At 47.6% G+C, this 17747-nt stretch overlaps 1 protein-coding gene across 5 annotated transcripts in view; it reads right to left on the bottom strand.

The window, feature by feature from the left end:
• The window catches only part of LOC115175177 (E3 ubiquitin-protein ligase RNF19A-like), a 65625-nt gene that overhangs the window by 14429 nt on the left and 33449 nt on the right, over positions 1–17747 (bottom strand). For all 5 annotated transcript variants that reach the window (XM_029734412.1, XM_029734414.1, XM_029734415.1 and 2 more), the window contains exons 6-7: positions 4577–4739; positions 680–794 (exon numbers count right to left, since the gene is read on the bottom strand). In XM_029734412.1, the coding sequence (XP_029590272.1) occupies positions 680–794; positions 4577–4739 (278 nt within the window). The remainder of the gene's footprint in view (positions 1–679; positions 795–4576; positions 4740–17747) is intronic.

The following is a 17747-nucleotide window of genomic DNA, read 5'->3' as shown; positions in this document are numbered from 1 at the left end:
GAGGCCCCTCCCGTCAGGATATAAATGCTTCACCATAGGTTGAAGGTGATCACTCAGAATGGCTGTGTATTTATTGGTGTTTACCTCGCACTCTAAGTGAACCTACACACGCCAGGAAACCCCAGGAAAGTATTTACGTTTATTCTAAACCACCTGTTCCTCGTCTGGTTCTCTTCTCTTGGATCCTACCTCACCACATTACACTAATGGATTGAGTAGACCAAGACACGCCAGGAAACACCAACCATAACGGAGAACCCTCATTTACTCAAGTGTTTCCTTTATTTTGGCAGTTACGTGTAGTTTGATAGCAACCCTATTCAAAACAGACAGCCTATCATGTACTATAACTTTGTTGCTGTCAAAATATCTTCTATGTAGCGCATAAAAAATAACATACTATTTGACAGCAACACAGTGTGACACCATTTTTTTACATTTTTTTTTTTACATTTTAGTCATTTAGCAGACGCTCTTATCCAGAGCAAATTACAGTAGTGAATGCATACATTTCATACATTTTTTTTTTCTTTTCCTACTGGTCCCCCGTGGGAATCGAACCCACAACCCTGGCGTTGCACACACCATGCTCTACCAACTGAGCCACACAGGATCGACAGCAATAGAAGTTGTATAATAGTGTTCAAGTGGACAATATGTTGTTGTTTGTTGTCCTTACCCACAGTGACAGCAGCTATGACGGGCGACACGAACACGGACATCATGACGCCGCTGGCCACTGTTAGGTAACGTTTGCTACCCGACATGTTCTTCTTCTTCCAGCGACCGTGGACCTGGCAAGGGGAAAGAGAATTCATTATTTCACACATCTTGTAAAACGGTTTTAACTTGACCATCGACACATTTGGGATCCTTTGTTCTTTAAAGCATTTCACACCTTAGGCACTCCTGTATGTGAGATGATTGAATTGGACGTAAGCTTTTCTTTCCTTCTGATTAGCTAGGCATAAATGTTGCTTCCACCTATCCAATCCTCTGTGATCTGCAGGAGTGGCTAGGGAGTAGGGGTTAGGGAGTAGGGGTTAGGGAGTAATAGCTATGGTTAGGTTCTTTGGCTAGGGTTAGGAGTTAAAGGTTGACATCTCCTCCTACCTTGCGGCCCATGTAGATGGGTTAGGGCTAGGGGTTAAAGGTTAGGGGGACGATATCTCCTCGTACCTTGCGGCCCATGTAGATGGGTTAGGGCTAGGGGTTAAAGGTTAGGGGGACGATATCTCCTCGTACCTTGCGGCCCATGTAGATGGGTTAGGGCTAGGGGTTAAAGGTTAGGGGGACGATATCTCCTCCTACCTTGCGGCCCATGTAGATGGGTTAGGGCTAGGGGTTAAAGGTTAGGGGGACGATATCTCCTCCTACCTTGCGGCCCATGTAGATGGGTTAGGGCTAGGGGTTAAAGGGACGATATCTCCTTGTACCTTGCGGCCCATGTAGATGGGTTAGGGCTAGGGGTTAAAGGTTAGGGGGACGATATCTCCTCGTACCTTGCGGCCCATGTAGATGGGTTAGGGCTAGGGGTTAAAGGTTAGGGGGACGATATCTCCTTGTACCTTGCGGCCCATGTAGATGGGTTAGGGCTAGGGGTTAAAGGTTAGGGGGACGATATCTCCTTGTACCTTGCGGCCCATGTAGATGGGTTAGGGCTAGGGGTTAAAGGTTAGGGGGACGATATCTCCTCCTACCTTGCGGCCCATGTAGATGGGTTAGGGCTAGGGGTTAAAGGTTAGGGGGACGATATCTCCTCCTACCTTGCGGCCCATGTAGATGGGTTAGGGCTAGGGGTTAAAGGGACGATATCTCCTTGTACCTTGCGGCCCATGTAGATGGGTTAGGGCTAGAGGTTAAAGGTTAGGGGGACGATATCTCCTCGTACCTTGCGGCCCATGTAGATGGGTTAGGGCTAGGGGTTAAAGGTTAGGGGGACGATATCTCCTTGTACCTTGCGGCCCATGTAGATGGGTTAGGGCTAGGGGTTAAAGGTTAGGGGGACGATATCTCCTAGTACCTTGCGGCCCATGTAGATGGGTTAGGGCTAGGGGTTAAAGGTTAGGGGGACGATATCTCCTCGTACCTTGCGGCCCATGTAGATGGGTTAGGGCTAGGGGTTAAAGGTTAGGGGGACGATATCTCCTCGTACCTTGCGGCCCATGTAGATGGGTTAGGGCTAGGGGTTAAAGGTTAGGGGGACGATATCTCCTCGTACCTTGCGGCCCATGTAGATGGGTTAGGGCTAGGGGTTAAAGGTTAGGGGGACGATATCTCCTCGTACCTTGCGGCCCATGTAGATGGGTTAGGGCTAGGGGTTAAAGGTTAGGGGGACGATATCTCCTCGTACCTTGCGGCCCATGTAGATGGGTTAGGGCTAGGGGTTAAAGGGACGATATCTCCTTGTACCTTGCGGCCCATGTAGATGGGTTAGGGCTAGGGGTTAAAGGTTAGGGGGACGATATCTCCTCGTACCTTGCGGCCCATGTAGATGGGTTAGGGCTAGGGGTGAAAGGTTAGGGGGACGATATCTCCTTGTACCTTGCGGCCCATGTAGATGGGTTAGGGCTAGGGGTTAAAGGTTAGGGGGACGATATCTCCTTGTACCTTGCGGCCCATGTAGATGGGTTAGGGCTAGGGGTTAAAGGTTAGGGGGACGATATCTCCTCCTACCTTGCGGCCCATGTAGATGGGTTAGGGCTAGGGGTTAAAGGTTAGGGGGACGATATCTCCTCCTACCTTGCGGCCCATGTAGATGGGTTAGGGCTAGGGGTTAAAGGTTAGGGGGACGATATCTCCTCCTACCTTGCGGCCCATGTAGATGGGTTAGGGCTAGGGGTTAAAGGGACGATATCTCCTTGTACCTTGCGGCCCATGTAGATGGGTTAGGGCTAGGGGTTAAAGGTTAGGGGGACGATATCTCCTCGTACCTTGCGGCCCATGTAGATGGGTTAGGGCTAGGGGTTAAAGGTTAGGGGGACGATATCTCCTCGTACCTTGCGGCCCATGTAGATGGGTTAGGGCTAGGGGTTAAAGGTTAGGGGGACGATATCTCCTTGTACCTTGCGGCCCATGTAGATGGGTTAGGGCTAGGGGTTAAAGGTTAGGGGGACGATATCTCCTCGTACCTTGCGGCCCATGTAGATGGGTTAGGGCTAGGGGTTAAAGGTTAGGGGGACGATATCTCCTCGTACCTTGCGGCCCATGTAGATGGGTTAGGGCTAGGGGTTAAAGGTTAGGGGGACGATATCTCCTCGTACCTTGCGGCCCATGTAGATGGGTTAGGGCTAGGGGTTAAAGGTTAGGGGGACGATATCTCCTCGTACCTTGCGGCCCATGTAGATGGGTTAGGGCTAGGGGTTAAAGGTTAGGGGGACGATATCTCCTCGTACCTTGCGGCCCATGTAGATGGGTTAGGGCTAGGGGTTAAAGGTTAGGGGGACGATATCTCCTCGTACCTTGCGGCCCATGTAGATGGGTTAGGGCTAGGGGTGAAAGGTTAGGGGGACGATATCTCCTCGTACCTTGCGGCCCATGTAGATGGGTTAGGGCTAGGGGTTAAAGGTTAGGGGGACGATATCTCCTTGTACCTTGCGGCCCATGTAGATGGGTTAGGGCTAGGGGTTAAAGGTTAGGGGGACGATATCTCCTCCTACCTTGCGGCCCATGTAGATGGGTTAGGGCTAGGGGTTAAAGGTTAGGGGGACGATATCTCCTCCTACCTTGCGGCCCATGTAGATGGGTTAGGGCTAGGGGTTAAAGGTTAGGGGGACGATATCTCCTCCTACCTTGCGGCCCATGTAGATGGGTTAGGGCTAGGGGTTAAAGGGACGATATCTCCTTGTACCTTGCGGCCCATGTAGATGGGTTAGGGCTAGGGGTTAAAGGTTAGGGGGACGATATCTCCTCGTACCTTGCGGCCCATGTAGATGGGTTAGGGCTAGGGGTTAAAGGTTAGGGGGACGATATCTCCTTGTACCTTGCGGCCCATGTAGATGGGTTAGGGCTAGGGGTTAAAGGTTAGGGGGACGATATCTCCTTGTACCTTGCGGCCCATGTAGATGGGTTAGGGCTAGGGGTTAAAGGTTAGGGGGACGATATCTCCTCGTACCTTGCGGCCCATGTAGATGGGTTAGGGCTAGGGGTTAAAGGTTAGGGGGACGATATCTCCTCGTACCTTGCGGCCCATGTAGATGGGTTAGGGCTAGGGGTTAAAGGTTAGGGGGACGATATCTCCTCGTACCTTGCGGCCCATGTAGATGGGTTAGGGCTAGGGGTTAAAGGTTAGGGGGACGATATCTCCTCGTACCTTGCGGCCCATGTAGATGGGTTAGGGCTAGGGGTTAAAGGTTAGGGGGACGATATCTCCTCGTACCTTGCGGCCCATGTAGATGGGTTAGGGCTAGGGGTTAAAGGTTAGGGGGACGATATCTCCTCGTACCTTGCGGCCCATGTAGATGGGTTAGGGCTAGGGGTTAAAGGTTAGGGGGACGATATCTCCTCGTACCTTGCGGCCCATGTAGATGGGTTAGGGCTAGGGGTTAAAGGTTAAGGGGACGATATCTCCTCCTACCTTGCGGCCCATGTAGATAGGAATGCCCACCATGATGATGGGAATGGCGATGCCAGCGACGAGAGAGATGATTACTGGTGCGCCCAGCAGCATGCCCACCTGCCACAGCACCTTCCGGGTCTGAGACCATGGCTTCTTTCCCCAGAACGTACAGCCTGAGGGACTGGACACAGAGGAAGAGTTTAGAGGATGGATCAACAGAACGTACAGCCAGGGAAAGGCTATACGGACACGCCTGGTGCCCAAATTGATGACGTATGTCGCATAGTTGAGAGTCGAGTGAAAATTAATGGATTGTGTTCAGTCAGTCAGTCATCCTGATGAGCCCTTCCCAGCTAGCTAGTTCAGTCAGTCATCCTGATGAGCCCTTCCCAGCTAGCTAGTTCAGTCAGTCATCCTGATGAGCCCTTCCCAGCTAGCTAGTTCAGTCAGTCAGTCATCCTGATGAGACCTTCCCAGCTAGCTAGTTCAGTCAGTCATCCTGATGAGCCCTTCCCAGCTAGCTAGTTCAGTCAGTCATCCTGATGAGACCTTCCCAGCTAGCTAGTTCAGTCAGTCAGTCATCCTGATGAGACCTTCCCAGCTAGCTAGTTCAGTCAGTCAGTCATCCTGATGAGACCTTCCCAGCTAGCTAGTTCAGTCAGTCATCCTGATGAGTCCTTCCCAGCTAGCTAGTTCAGTCAGTCATCCTGATGAGTCCTTCCCAGCTAGCTAGTTCAGTCAGTCATCCTGATGAGTCCTTCCCAGCTAGCTAGTTCAGTCAGTCATCCTGATGAGCCCTTCCCAGCTAGCTAGTTTGTTCAGGCTAGCTGGCAACAACAGCAGCATGGCGCTAGTTAAAACTTGTAAAAGGAAGTGATGTTTATTTTAATGAGAGAGGGAGAAATAACTTGTAGTATTGGTCACCATCTGGAATATGGATGTAACCTTGACATGCCAATTAGATTTTTTTAAAAACAAGCCTGTGTGAACGACCAGCAACGCTGTTGTATCGAGGTGCTTCTCACTGTTGCTTCCCACTGGGCAGCACTTGCTTCACCGGCCAGCTGTATCATATGTTGCTGGCATGAGCTAACGTAGCCAATTTGTTCCATCCCATTTGACTTTATTTAGAGTAGGATAGCAGCCTAGATGAGAAATAACTTGTAATAAATGGTAGTAACCTAGTCTAACCAGGCTGTTATAGACAATTAATTGGTATGTACAGCCTGACACTAATGCTAAATCGTGTAAATGTTGGAGAACAAATCGACAGATTTCAATCTTCAAAAACATTGCAAATTCACACAATTTTACAGGCATTGGTGTCAGGCTGTATATAGGCTACCAATGAATGTGCATTACAGCCTGATTAACCAGACTAGATGTCACCGTGATAAAGTCTACTGCTTAATGGGGAGAGTTTGCACTACAACACGGGGAGAGAAAGAGAGTACATACCCAATAATAAATAACATTTGAAATGTCTACATTATATTCTTTTACATCTTGCTTTGGCAATGTAAACATATGTTTCCCATGCCAATAAAGCCCTTTGAATTTAACTGAATTGAGAGAAAGAGAGAGAGAGAGACAAAATGTTGATTTTGTAGTCTAATACTCAGGAAGACACAATACTGGCTCTCTGCCCTGTCTGATCAAAGTGTCCAGGAGAGGATACTGGCTCTCTGCCCTGTCTGATCAAAGTGTCCAGGAGAGGATACTGGCTCTCTGCCCTGTCTGATCAAAGTGTCCAGGAGAGGATACTGGCTCTCTGCCCTGTTTGATCAAAGTCACCAGGAGAGGATACCAGCTCTCTGCCCTGTCTGATCAAAGTCTCCAGGAGAGGATACTGGCTCTCTGCCCTGTTTGATCAAAGTCACCAGGAGAGGATACCAGCTCTCTGCCCTGTCTGATCAAAGTCACCAGGAGAGGATACCGGCTCTCTGCCCTGTCTGATCAAAGTCTCCAGGAGAGGATACCGGCTCTCTGCCCTGTCTGATTAAAGTCTCCAGGAGAGGATACAGGCTCTCTGCCCTGTCTGATCAAAGTCTCCAGGAGAGGATACCGGCTCTCTGACCTGTCTGAAGGTTGTTTTTGACAAAGAAATAAAATGTATCAGAGTGGAGTAATAACATGTTCAACTACTTAAAACATCGTCTGGAATCTAGGTTGTTCTTTTAGATTGAGAAAATTAACAACTAAGCAAGATTTTTTTGACTTCTCTCATTGACTTCTCAAACCCCAAACCCAGCCTGGTCTGTTTCGTACCTCTGGATGTCAAAACTCGGTGTTGTGGCTGAATGACAGAGTGCCTCTCCTGATAACACTGCAAATAGGAGGTTATATTACTTACAGGTCTGGCTGAAGAACAAACCAGTGTTCCTGAGGTTATAATACCTACAGGTCTGGCTGAAGGATAACCCAGTGTTCCTGAGGTTCTAATACCTACAGGTCTGGCTGAAGGATAACCCAGTGTTCATGAGGTTCTAATACCTACAGGTCTGGCTGAAGGATAACCCAGTGTTCATGAGGGTCTAATACCTACAGGTCTGGCTGAAGGACAACCCAGTGTTCCTGAGGTTCTAATACCTACAGGTCTGGCTGAAGGACAACCCAGTGTTCCTGAGGTTCTAATACTTACAGGTCTGGCTGAAGGACAACCCAGTGTTCATGAGGTTCTAATACCTACAGGTCTGGCTGAAGGACAACCCAGTGTTCATGAGGTTCTAATACCTACAGGTCTGGCTGAAGGATAACCCAGTGTTCATGAGGTTCTAATACCTACAGGTCTGGCTGAAGGACAACCCAGTGTTCATGAGGTTCTAATACCTACAGGTCTGGCTGAAGGACAACCCAGTGTTCATGAGGTTCTAATACCTACAGGTCTGGCTGAAGGACAACCCAGTGTTCATGAGGGTCTAATACCTACAGGTCTGGCTGAAGGATAACCCAGTGTTCATGAGGTTCTAATACCTACAGGTCTGGCTGAAGGATAACCCAGTGTTCCTGAGGTTCTAATACCTACAGGTCTGGCTGAAGGACAACCCAGTGTTCCTGAGGTTCTAATACCTACAGGTCTGGCTGAAGGATAACCCAGTGTTCATGAGGTTCTAATAACTACAGGTCTGGCTGAAGGATAACCCAGTGTTCATGAGGTTCTAATACCTACAGGTCTGGCTGAAGGACAACCCAGTGTTCATGAGGTTCTAATACCTACAGGTCTGGCTGAAGGATAACCCAGTGTTCATGAGGTTCTAATACCTACAGGTCTGGCTGAAGGATAACCCAGTGTTCCTGAGGTTCTAATACCTACAGGTCTGGCTGAAGGACAACCCAGTGTTCCTGAGGTTCTAATACCTACAGGTCTGGCTGAAGGATAACCCAGTGTTCCTGAGGTTCTAATACCTACAGGTCTGGCTGAAGGACAACCCAGTGTTCATGAGGTTCTAATACCTACAGGTCTGGCTGAAGGATAACCCAGTGTTCCTGAGGTTCTAATACCTACAGGTCTGGCTGAAGGATAACCCAGTGTTCCTGAGGTTCTAATACCTACAGGTCTGGCTGAAGGACAACCCAGTGTTCATGAGGTTCTAATACCTACAGGTCTGGCTGAAGGACAACCCAGTGTTCCTGAGGTTCTAATACCTACAGGTCTGGCTGAAGGACAACCCAGTGTTCCTGAGGTTCTAATACCTACAGGTCTGGCTGAAGGACAACCCAGTGTTCCTGAGGTTCTAATACCTACAGGTCTGGCTGAAGGATAACCCAGTGTTCCTGAGGGTCTAATACCTACAGGTCTGGCTGAAGGATAACCCAGTGTTCCTGAGGTTCTAATACCTACAGGTCTGGCTGAAGGACAACCCAGTGTTCCTGAGGTTCTAATACCTACAGGTCTGGCTGAAGGACAACCCAGTGTTCATGAGGTTCTAATACCTACAGGTCTGGCTGAAGGACAACCCAGTGTTCCTGAGGTTCTAATACCTACAGGTCTGGCTGAAGGACAACCCAGTGTTCATGAGGTTCTAATACCTACAGGTCTGGCTGAAGGATAACCCAGTGTTCCTGAGGTTCTAATACCTACAGGTCTGGCTGAAGGATAACCCAGTGTTCCTGAGGTTCTAATACCTACAGGTCTGGCTGAAGGATAACGCAGTGTTCATGAGGTTCTAATACCTACAGGTCTGGCTGAAGGACAACCCAGTGTTCATGAGGGTCTAATACCTACAGGTCTGGCTGAAGGATAACCCAGTGTTCCTGAGGTTCTAATACCTACAGGTCTGGCTGAAGGATAACCCAGTGTTCCTGAGGTTCTAATACCTACAGGTCTGGCTGAAGGACAACCCAGTGTTCCTGAGGTTCTAATACCTACAGGTCTGGCTGAAGGACAACCCAGTGTTCCTGAGGTTCTAATACCTACAGGTCTGGCTGAAGGACAACCCAGTGTTCCTGAGGTTCTAATACCTACAGGTCTGGCTGAAGGACAACCCAGTGTTCATGAGGTTCTAATACCTACAGGTCTGGCTGAAGGATAACCCAGTGTTCCTGAGGGTCTAATACCTACAGGTCTGGCTGAAGGATAACCCAGTGTTCCTGAGGTTCTAATACCTACAGGTCTGGCTGAAGGACAACCCATTGTTCATGAGGTTCTAATACCTACAGGTCTGGCTGAAGGATAACCCAGTGTTCCTGAGGTTCTAATACCTACAGGTCTGGCTGAAGGATAACCCAGTGTTCCTGAGGTTCTAATACCTACAGGTCTGGCTGAAGGATAACCCAGTGTTCCTGAGGTTCTAATACCTACAGGTCTGGCTGAAGGACAACCCAGTGTTCCTGAGGTTCTAATACCTACAGGTCTGGCTGAAGGATAACCCAGTGTTCCTGAGGTTCTAATACCTACAGGTCTGGCTGAAGGACAACCCAGTGTTCCTGAGGTTCTAATACCTACAGGTCTGGCTGAAGGACAACCCAGTGTTCATGAGGTTCTAATACCTACAGGTCTGGCTGAAGGACAACCCAGTGTTCCTGAGGTTCTAATACCTACAGGTCTGGCTGAAGGATAACCCAGTGTTCATGAGGGTCTAATACCTACAGGTCTGGCTGAAGGACAACCCAGTGTTCCTGAGGTTCTAATACCTACAGGTCTGGCTGAAGGATAACCCAGTGTTCATGAGGGTCTAATACCTACAGGTCTGGCTGAAGGATAACCCAGTGTTCCTGAGGTTCTAATACCTACAGGTCTGGCTGAAGGATAACCCAGTGTTCATGAGGGTCTAATACCTACAGGTCTGGCTGAAGGATAACCCAGTGTTCCTGAGGTTCTAATACCTACAGGTCTGGCTGAAGGATAACCCAGTGTTCCTGAGGTTCTAATACCTACAGGTCTGGCTGAAGGACAACCCAGTGTTCATGAGGTTCTAATACCTACAGGTCTGGCTGAAGGATAACCCAGTGTTCCTGAGGTTCTAATACCTACAGGTCTGGCTGAAGGACAACCCAGTGTTCATGAGGGTCTAATACCTACAGGTCTGGCTGAAGGATAACCCAGTGTTCATGAGGTTCTAATACCTACAGGTCTGGCTGGAGGACAACCCAGTGTTCATGAGGTTCTAATACCTACAGGTCTGGCTGAAGGACAACCCAGTGTTCCTGAGGTTCTAATACCTACAGGTCTGGCTGAAGGACAACCCAGTGTTCATGAGGGTCTAATACCTACAGGTCTGGCTGAAGGATAACCCAGTGTTCATGAGGTTCTAATACCTACAGGTCTGGCTGAAGGACAACCCAGTGTTCATGAGGTTCTAATACCTACAGGTCTGGCTGAAGGACAACCCAGTGTTCCTGAGGTTCTAATACCTACAGGTCTGGCTGAAGGATAACCCAGTGTTCATGAGGTTCTAATACCTACAGGTCTGGCTGAAGGACAACCCAGTGTTCATGAGGGTCTAATACCTACAGGTCTGGCTGAAGGATAACCCAGTGTTCCTGAGGTTCTAATACCTACAGGTCTGGCTGAAGGATAACCCAGAGTTCCTGAGGTTCTAATACCTACAGGTCTGGCTGAAGGACAACCCAGTGTTCATGAGGGTCTAATACCTACAGGTCTGGCTGAAGGACAACCCAGTGTTCATGAGGTTCTAATACCTACAGGTCTGGCTGAAGGATAACCCAGTGTTCCTGAGGTTCTAATACCTACAGGTCTGGCTGAAGGACAACCCATTGTTCATGAGGTTCTAATACCTACAGGTCTGGCTGAAGGATAACCCAGTGTTCCTGAGGTTCTAATACCTACAGGTCTGGCTGAAGGATAACCCAGTGTTCCTGAGGTTCTAATACCTACAGGTCTGGCTGAAGGATAACCCAGTGTTCCTGAGGTTCTAATACCTACAGGTCTGGCTGAAGGACAACCCAGTGTTCCTGAGGTTCTAATACCTACAGGTCTGGCTGAAGGATAACCCAGTGTTCCTGAGGTTCTAATACCTACAGGTCTGGCTGAAGGACAACCCAGTGTTCCTGAGGTTCTAATACCTACAGGTCTGGCTGAAGGACAACCCAGTGTTCATGAGGTTCTAATACCTACAGGTCTGGCTGAAGGACAACCCAGTGTTCCTGAGGTTCTAATACCTACAGGTCTGGCTGAAGGACAACCCAGTGTTCCTGAGGTTCTAATACCTACAGGTCTGGCTGAAGGATAACCCAGTGTTCATGAGGGTCTAATACCTACAGGTCTGGCTGAAGGATAACCCAGTGTTCCTGAGGTTCTAATACCTACAGGTCTGGCTGAAGGATAACCCAGTGTTCCTGAGGTTCTAATACCTACAGGTCTGGCTGAAGGACAACCCAGTGTTCATGAGGTTCTAATACCTACAGGTCTGGCTGAAGGATAACCCAGTGTTCCTGAGGTTCTAATACCTACAGGTCTGGCTGAAGGATAACCCAGTGTTCCTGAGGTTCTAATACCTACATGTCTGGCTGAAGGACAACCCAGTGTTCATGAGGTTCTAATACCTACAGGTCTGGCTGAAGGATAACCCAGTGTTCCTGAGGTTCTAATACCTACAGGTCTGGCTGAAGGACAACCCAGTGTTCATGAGGTTCTAATACCTACAGGTCTGGCTGAAGGATAACCCAGTGTTCATGAGGTTCTAATACCTACAGGTCTGGCTGAAGGATAACCCAGTGTTCCTGAGGTTCTAATACCTACAGGTCTGGCTGAAGGACAACCCAGTGTTCCTGAGGTTCTAATACCTACAGGTCTGGCTGAAGGATAACCCAGTGTTCCTGAGGTTCTAATACCTACAGGTCTGGCTGAAGGACAACCCAGTGTTCATGAGGTTCTAATACCTACAGGTCTGGCTGAAGGACAACCCAGTGTTCCTGAGGTTCTAATACCTACAGGTCTGGCTGAAGGACAACCCAGTGTTCATGAGGGTCTAATACCTACAGGTCTGGCTGAAGGACAACCCATTGTTCATGAGGTTCTAATACCTACAGGTCTGGCTGAAGGACAACCCAGTGTTCATGAGGTTCTAATACCTACAGGTCTGGCTGAAGGACAACCCAGTGTTCATGAGGTTCTAATACCTACAGGTCTGGCTGAAGGATAACCCAGTGTTCCTGAGGTTCTAATACCTACAGGTCTGGCTGAAGGATAACCCAGTGTTCCTGAGGGTCTAATACCTACAGGTCTGGCTGAAGGATAACCCAGTGTTCATGAGGTTCTAATACCTACAGGTCTGGCTGAAGGACAACCCAGTGTTCATGAGGGTCTAATACCTACAGGTCTGGCTGAAGGATAACCCAGTGTTCCTGAGGTTCTAATACCTACAGGTCTGGCTGAAGGACAACCCAGTGTTCCTGAGGTTCTAATACCTACAGGTCTGGCTGAAGGATAACCCAGTGTTCCTGAGGGTCTAATACCTACAGGTCTGGCTGAAGGATAACCCAGTGTTCATGAGGTTCTAATACCTACAGGTCTGGCTGAAGGACAACCCAGTGTTCCTGAGGTTCTAATACCTACAGGTCTGGCTGAAGGATAACCCAGTGTTCCTGAGGTTCTAATACCTACAGGTCTGGCTGAAGGACAACCCAGTGTTCCTGAGGTTCTAATACCTACAGGTCTGGCTGAAGGATAACCCAGTGTTCCTGAGGTTCTAATACCTACAGGTCTGGCTGAAGGACAACCCAGTGTTCATGAGGGTCTAATACCTACAGGTCTGGCTGAAGGACAACCCAGTGTTCATGAGGTTCTAATACCTACAGGTCTGGCTGAAGGACAAACCAGTGTTCCTGAGGTTCTAATACCTACAGGTCTGGCTGAAGGATAACCCAGTGTTCCTGAGGTTCTAATACCTACAGGTCTTGCTGAAGGATAACCCAGTGTTCCTGAGGGTCTAACACCTACAGGTCTGGCTGAAGGATAACCCAGTGTTCATGAGGTTCTAATACCTACAGGTCTGGCTGAAGGACAACCCAGTGTTCCTGAGGTTCTAATACCTACAGGTCTGGCTGAAGGACAACCCAGTGTTCATGAGGGTCTAATACCTACAGGTCTGGCTGAAGGACAACCCAGTGTTCATGAGGGTCTAATACCTACAGGTCTGGCTGAAGGACAACCCAGTGTTCCTGAGGGTCTAACACCTACAGGTCTGGCTGAAGGATAACCCAGTGTTCATGAGGTTCTAATACCTACAGGTCTGGCTGAAGGACAACCCAGTGTTCCTGAGGTTCTAATACCTACAGGTCTGGCTGAAGGACAACCCAGTGTTCCTGAGGTTCTAATACCTACAGGTCTGGCTGAAGGATAACCCAGTGTTCATGAGGGTCTAATACCTACAGGTCTGGCTGAAGGATAACCCAGTGTTCCTGAGGTTCTAATACCTACAGGTCTGGCTGAAGGACAACCCAGTGTTCATGAGGGTCTAATACCTACAGGTCTGGCTGAAGGATAACCCAGTGTTCCTGAGGTTCTAATACCTACAGGTCTGGCTGAAGGACAAACCAGTGTTCCTGAGGTTCTAATACCTACAGGTCTGGCTGAAGGATAACCCAGTGTTCCTGAGGTTCTAATACCTACAGGTCTGGCTGAAGGATAACCCAGTGTTCCTGAGGTTCTAATACCTACAGGTCTGGCTGAAGGATAACCCAGTGTTCCTGAGGTTCTAATACCTACAGGTCTGGCTGAAGGACAACCCAGTGTTCATGAGGTTCTAATACCTACAGGTCTGGCTGAAGGACAACCCAGTGTTCATGAGGGTCTAATACCTACAGGTCTGGCTGAAGGACAACCCAGTGTTCATGAGGGTCTAATACCTACAGGTCTGGCTGAAGGATAACCCAGTGTTCCTGAGGGTCTAATACCTACAGGTCTGGCTGAAACAACACTTCAACACAACTGGCTCCTTTGGGATGTGATATGCTAAAACGTTAAATATGAGTTATTTTCATCACAACAAAAAGTCAGCTCCTTAAAGGCCCAGAGCAGTCAAAAACTAGATTTTCTTGTGTTTTATATACATTTCCACACAATAAAGGTTGGTAAAAGCCCTTTTAGTGTAAGAGATGTTTGAAAAGACCACCTGACATTTCTGCCTGTATTGGTGGGATGGAGCTTCGGCCTTTCCATGGTGACATCAGCGTGTAGTAAATTAGTTAATAGACCAATGAGAAAGAGAGTTCCCAAACCTCTCTGCCAATAACAGCTAGTTTTACACCCCAACACTCACACCACTCCCAGACAGTCCGAGCAAAATTCTTGCTTGAGATATTGTTCTTTGCAAAGAAGCTATTTTTCCCCACTGGGCACATCCAGGTTGGTTGAATCAATGTTGTTTCCACGTCATTTCAATGAAATTACATTGAACCAACATGGAATAGATGTCGAATTGACGTCTAGTGGCTTGTTTCTTTTTTACCGTTTTAATTGAAAACAATCACAGTAGTTAGGTTTCCATCCTAATGGACGACAGATTTTCAAGCAAATATTGTCAAATCTGCATCAAGATAATATGCGCATTTTCCCCAACCAGAGATGTTTCCATCAAATTGACTTGTTGCGGATAAAAGGTTGTGCATAAATACATAGTGCACAGAAAAATACTAGTAAAAAAAAATGGGTTTCCATGGCCTTTTCAGTTTGTAGGTCTACTGATGGTTTTGTCACTGAAAATACTTTATAGGTATAGCAAATAAACCCACTCTGGTATTGACATGGTCGCTCTAGCCAACAAATTGTAGACAAAGTGCAGATATAGCCTACTACAGTACATGAGTCCTGTGTGGCTCAGTTGGTAGAGCATGGTGTTTGCAACGCCAGGGTTGTGGGTTCGATTCCCACGGGGGACCAGTACGGAGAAAAAATTTATGAAATGTATGCATTCACTACTGTAAGTCGCTCTGGATAAGAGCGTCTGCTAAATGACTGAAATGTAAATGAGGTTATTATGGAGCAAAGTGCGAGATTATTTAAAAACGTGTCAAAATGGCAGCCTCGATATACATTTATCGAAAGGAGCATCAAATTCATCGTCATGCACTTTCACCACCTTGTGAAGTTCATCCTAATTTATTTCATCTGTAGCCTAATAAACGACATGCTTTCCTGAGTCGTAGTGGGAGGACCACACAACAGATCATGGCATGACTCCAAGTTTACTTCTATACGATGGTTATTACAGTATATTAATATGTGTGTTCATAAAACAACGTTTCCACCGCCATTTCTCGCATAATACATTTTACAGACACAAAAAGATCCCACCATGTCTTGCGTATTTTGTTTTATTGTCACGTTCTGACCAGTATAAGGGGTTATTTGTTATTGTAGTTTGGTCAGGACGTGGCAGGGGGTGTTTGTTTTATGTGGTTCGGGGTTTGTTGGGATATGTTCTTATGTAAGAGGGGTGTTTGTTTTATGTGTTCCGGGGTTTTTGGGTATTGTTCTATGTTTTGTATTTCTATGGTTTTTCTATGTTGTGTATTTCTTTGTTGGCCTGGTATGGCTCTCAATCAGGAACAGCTGTACATCGTTGTTGCTGATTGGGAGTCATACTTAAGTAGCCCTTTTTTTTCACCTGTCTTTTGTGGGAAGTTGTTTTTGCATAGCTGTGTGTGTAGCCTGCAATACTGTGCGTTCGTTCGTTTTCTTGTTTTGTTTTTTCAGTGTTCAAATAAAAGTTCAAATGAGCACTCAACCCGCTGCGCCTTGGTCCACTTCATACGACGGCCGTTACATTTATCGACGTTTGGAAAGTTTACTGCCAAATTTGCTTTTCCATCAGGCCTGCCTTGACATTTTGTATCCGACATGCACTTTACACAAATACAAAATGTTAGATGGGAAACCTGGTTAGTAAAGTACTTGATATTGATAGTGAGATAAAAACGTCCGCATTGGTCCTGTAACTCTGGTGCTAAATGCATTATGGGGAATTCAGGAGAAATATTAGAGTGATGTTTGTTGAAGCTGTTTAATGTGTCATGTTGTGACGCTAACAGCTTTCTGTCTGTAGGGTTCAGGACAGACAGGAAGGAGAGGAGTGGAGGAGAGATGGGAGTTATCCATAAGGAGGGGATTCAATACTGGCCACTTAGGAGGGTTTGGGATTTAGAGAGACAAGCAACAAGGACAAACAAACACCCTGTACTTTCTCCACCATATGCTGTTATCTACCTCTCTCTCTCTCTCTCTCTCCCCCCCCTCTCCAAGTCAGTAGAACAAGGCTTTCCTTTAAATTAAACTAATCAGTTTCTGGATTAGGTAGATTTGGGATGAATTAGGTAGACTAGGGCTGGATTAGGTAGACTAGGGCTGGATTAGATAGACTAGGGCTGGATTAGATAGACTAGGGCTGGATTAGATAGACTAGGGCTGGATTAGATAGACTAGGGCTGGATTAGGTAGACTTGGGCTGGATTAGATACATTTGGGCTGGATTAGGTAAATTTGGGCTGGATTAGGTAAATTTGGGCTGGATTAGGTAGGGGCCAGGGCTCATAGGGGTCTGGTCAAAGTACTATATAGGGAATAGGATTTAGATTAAATCCTCCACTCCCATGTTAAACCACTACCTCTCCACTTCCATGTTAAACCACTACCTCTCCCCACCTATGTTAAGCCACTCCCATGTTAAACCATTACCACTCCCATGTTAAACCACTACCACTCCCACGTTAAACCACTACCACTCCCACGTTAAACCACTCCCACTCCCATGTTAAACCACTCCCACGTTAAACCACTCCCACTCCCATGTTAAACCACTACCACTCCCACGTTAAACCACTCCCACTCCCATGTTAAACCACTACCACTCCCACGTTAAACCACTACCACTCCCACGTTAAACCCCTACCACTCTCATGTTAAACCACTCCCACGTTAAACCACTCCCACTCCCATGTTAAACCACTACCACTCCCACGTTAAACCACTCCCACTCCCATGTTAAACCACTACCACTCCCACGTTAAACCACTACCACTCCCACGTTAAACCACTACCACTCTCATGTTAAACCACTACCTCTCCCACATTAAACCACTACCACTCCCACGTTAAACCCCTACCACTCCCATATTAAACCACTCCCACGTTAAACCCCTACCACTCCCATGTTAAACCACTCCCACGTTAAACCACTACCACTCCCATGTTAAACCACTACCACTCCCATGTTAAACCACTACCACTCCCATGTTAAACCACTACCACTCCCACGTTAAACCACTACCACTCCCACGTTAAACCACTCCCACTCCCATGTTAAACCACTACCACTCCCATGTTAAACCACTCCCATGTTAAACCCCTGCAGTTTAAAACAGACAGATAATAGCCTAGAGATAGAGGTTAGTGGTCCAGAGAGGAGCAAACCAGCTATTACTGTAGTTTAGCAGTCATGTGAAGAAGACATGGGTTGTGTCCAAATAGCACCCTATTCCCTATACTGCATAATGGTCCAGAGAGGAGCAAACCAGCTATCTCTAGGCTATTACCTGTCTCTGTTTTAAACTGCAGTGGGGAGGCAGGTAGCCTAGTGGTTAGAGCGTTGGGCCATTAACCAGCAGGTAGCCTAGTGGTTAGAGCATTGGGCCATTAACCAGCAGGTAGCCTAGTGGTTAGAGCGTTGGGCCAGTAACCAGCAGGTAGCCTAGTGGTTAGAGCGTTGGGCCAGTAACCAGCAGGTAGCCT

Source organism: Salmo trutta, chromosome 35, assembly GCF_901001165.1.
Source record: "Salmo trutta chromosome 35, fSalTru1.1, whole genome shotgun sequence".
Taxonomy (NCBI): Eukaryota; Metazoa; Chordata; class Actinopteri; order Salmoniformes; family Salmonidae; genus Salmo; species Salmo trutta.
This window is presented reverse-complemented; position numbering and strand designations above follow the sequence as displayed.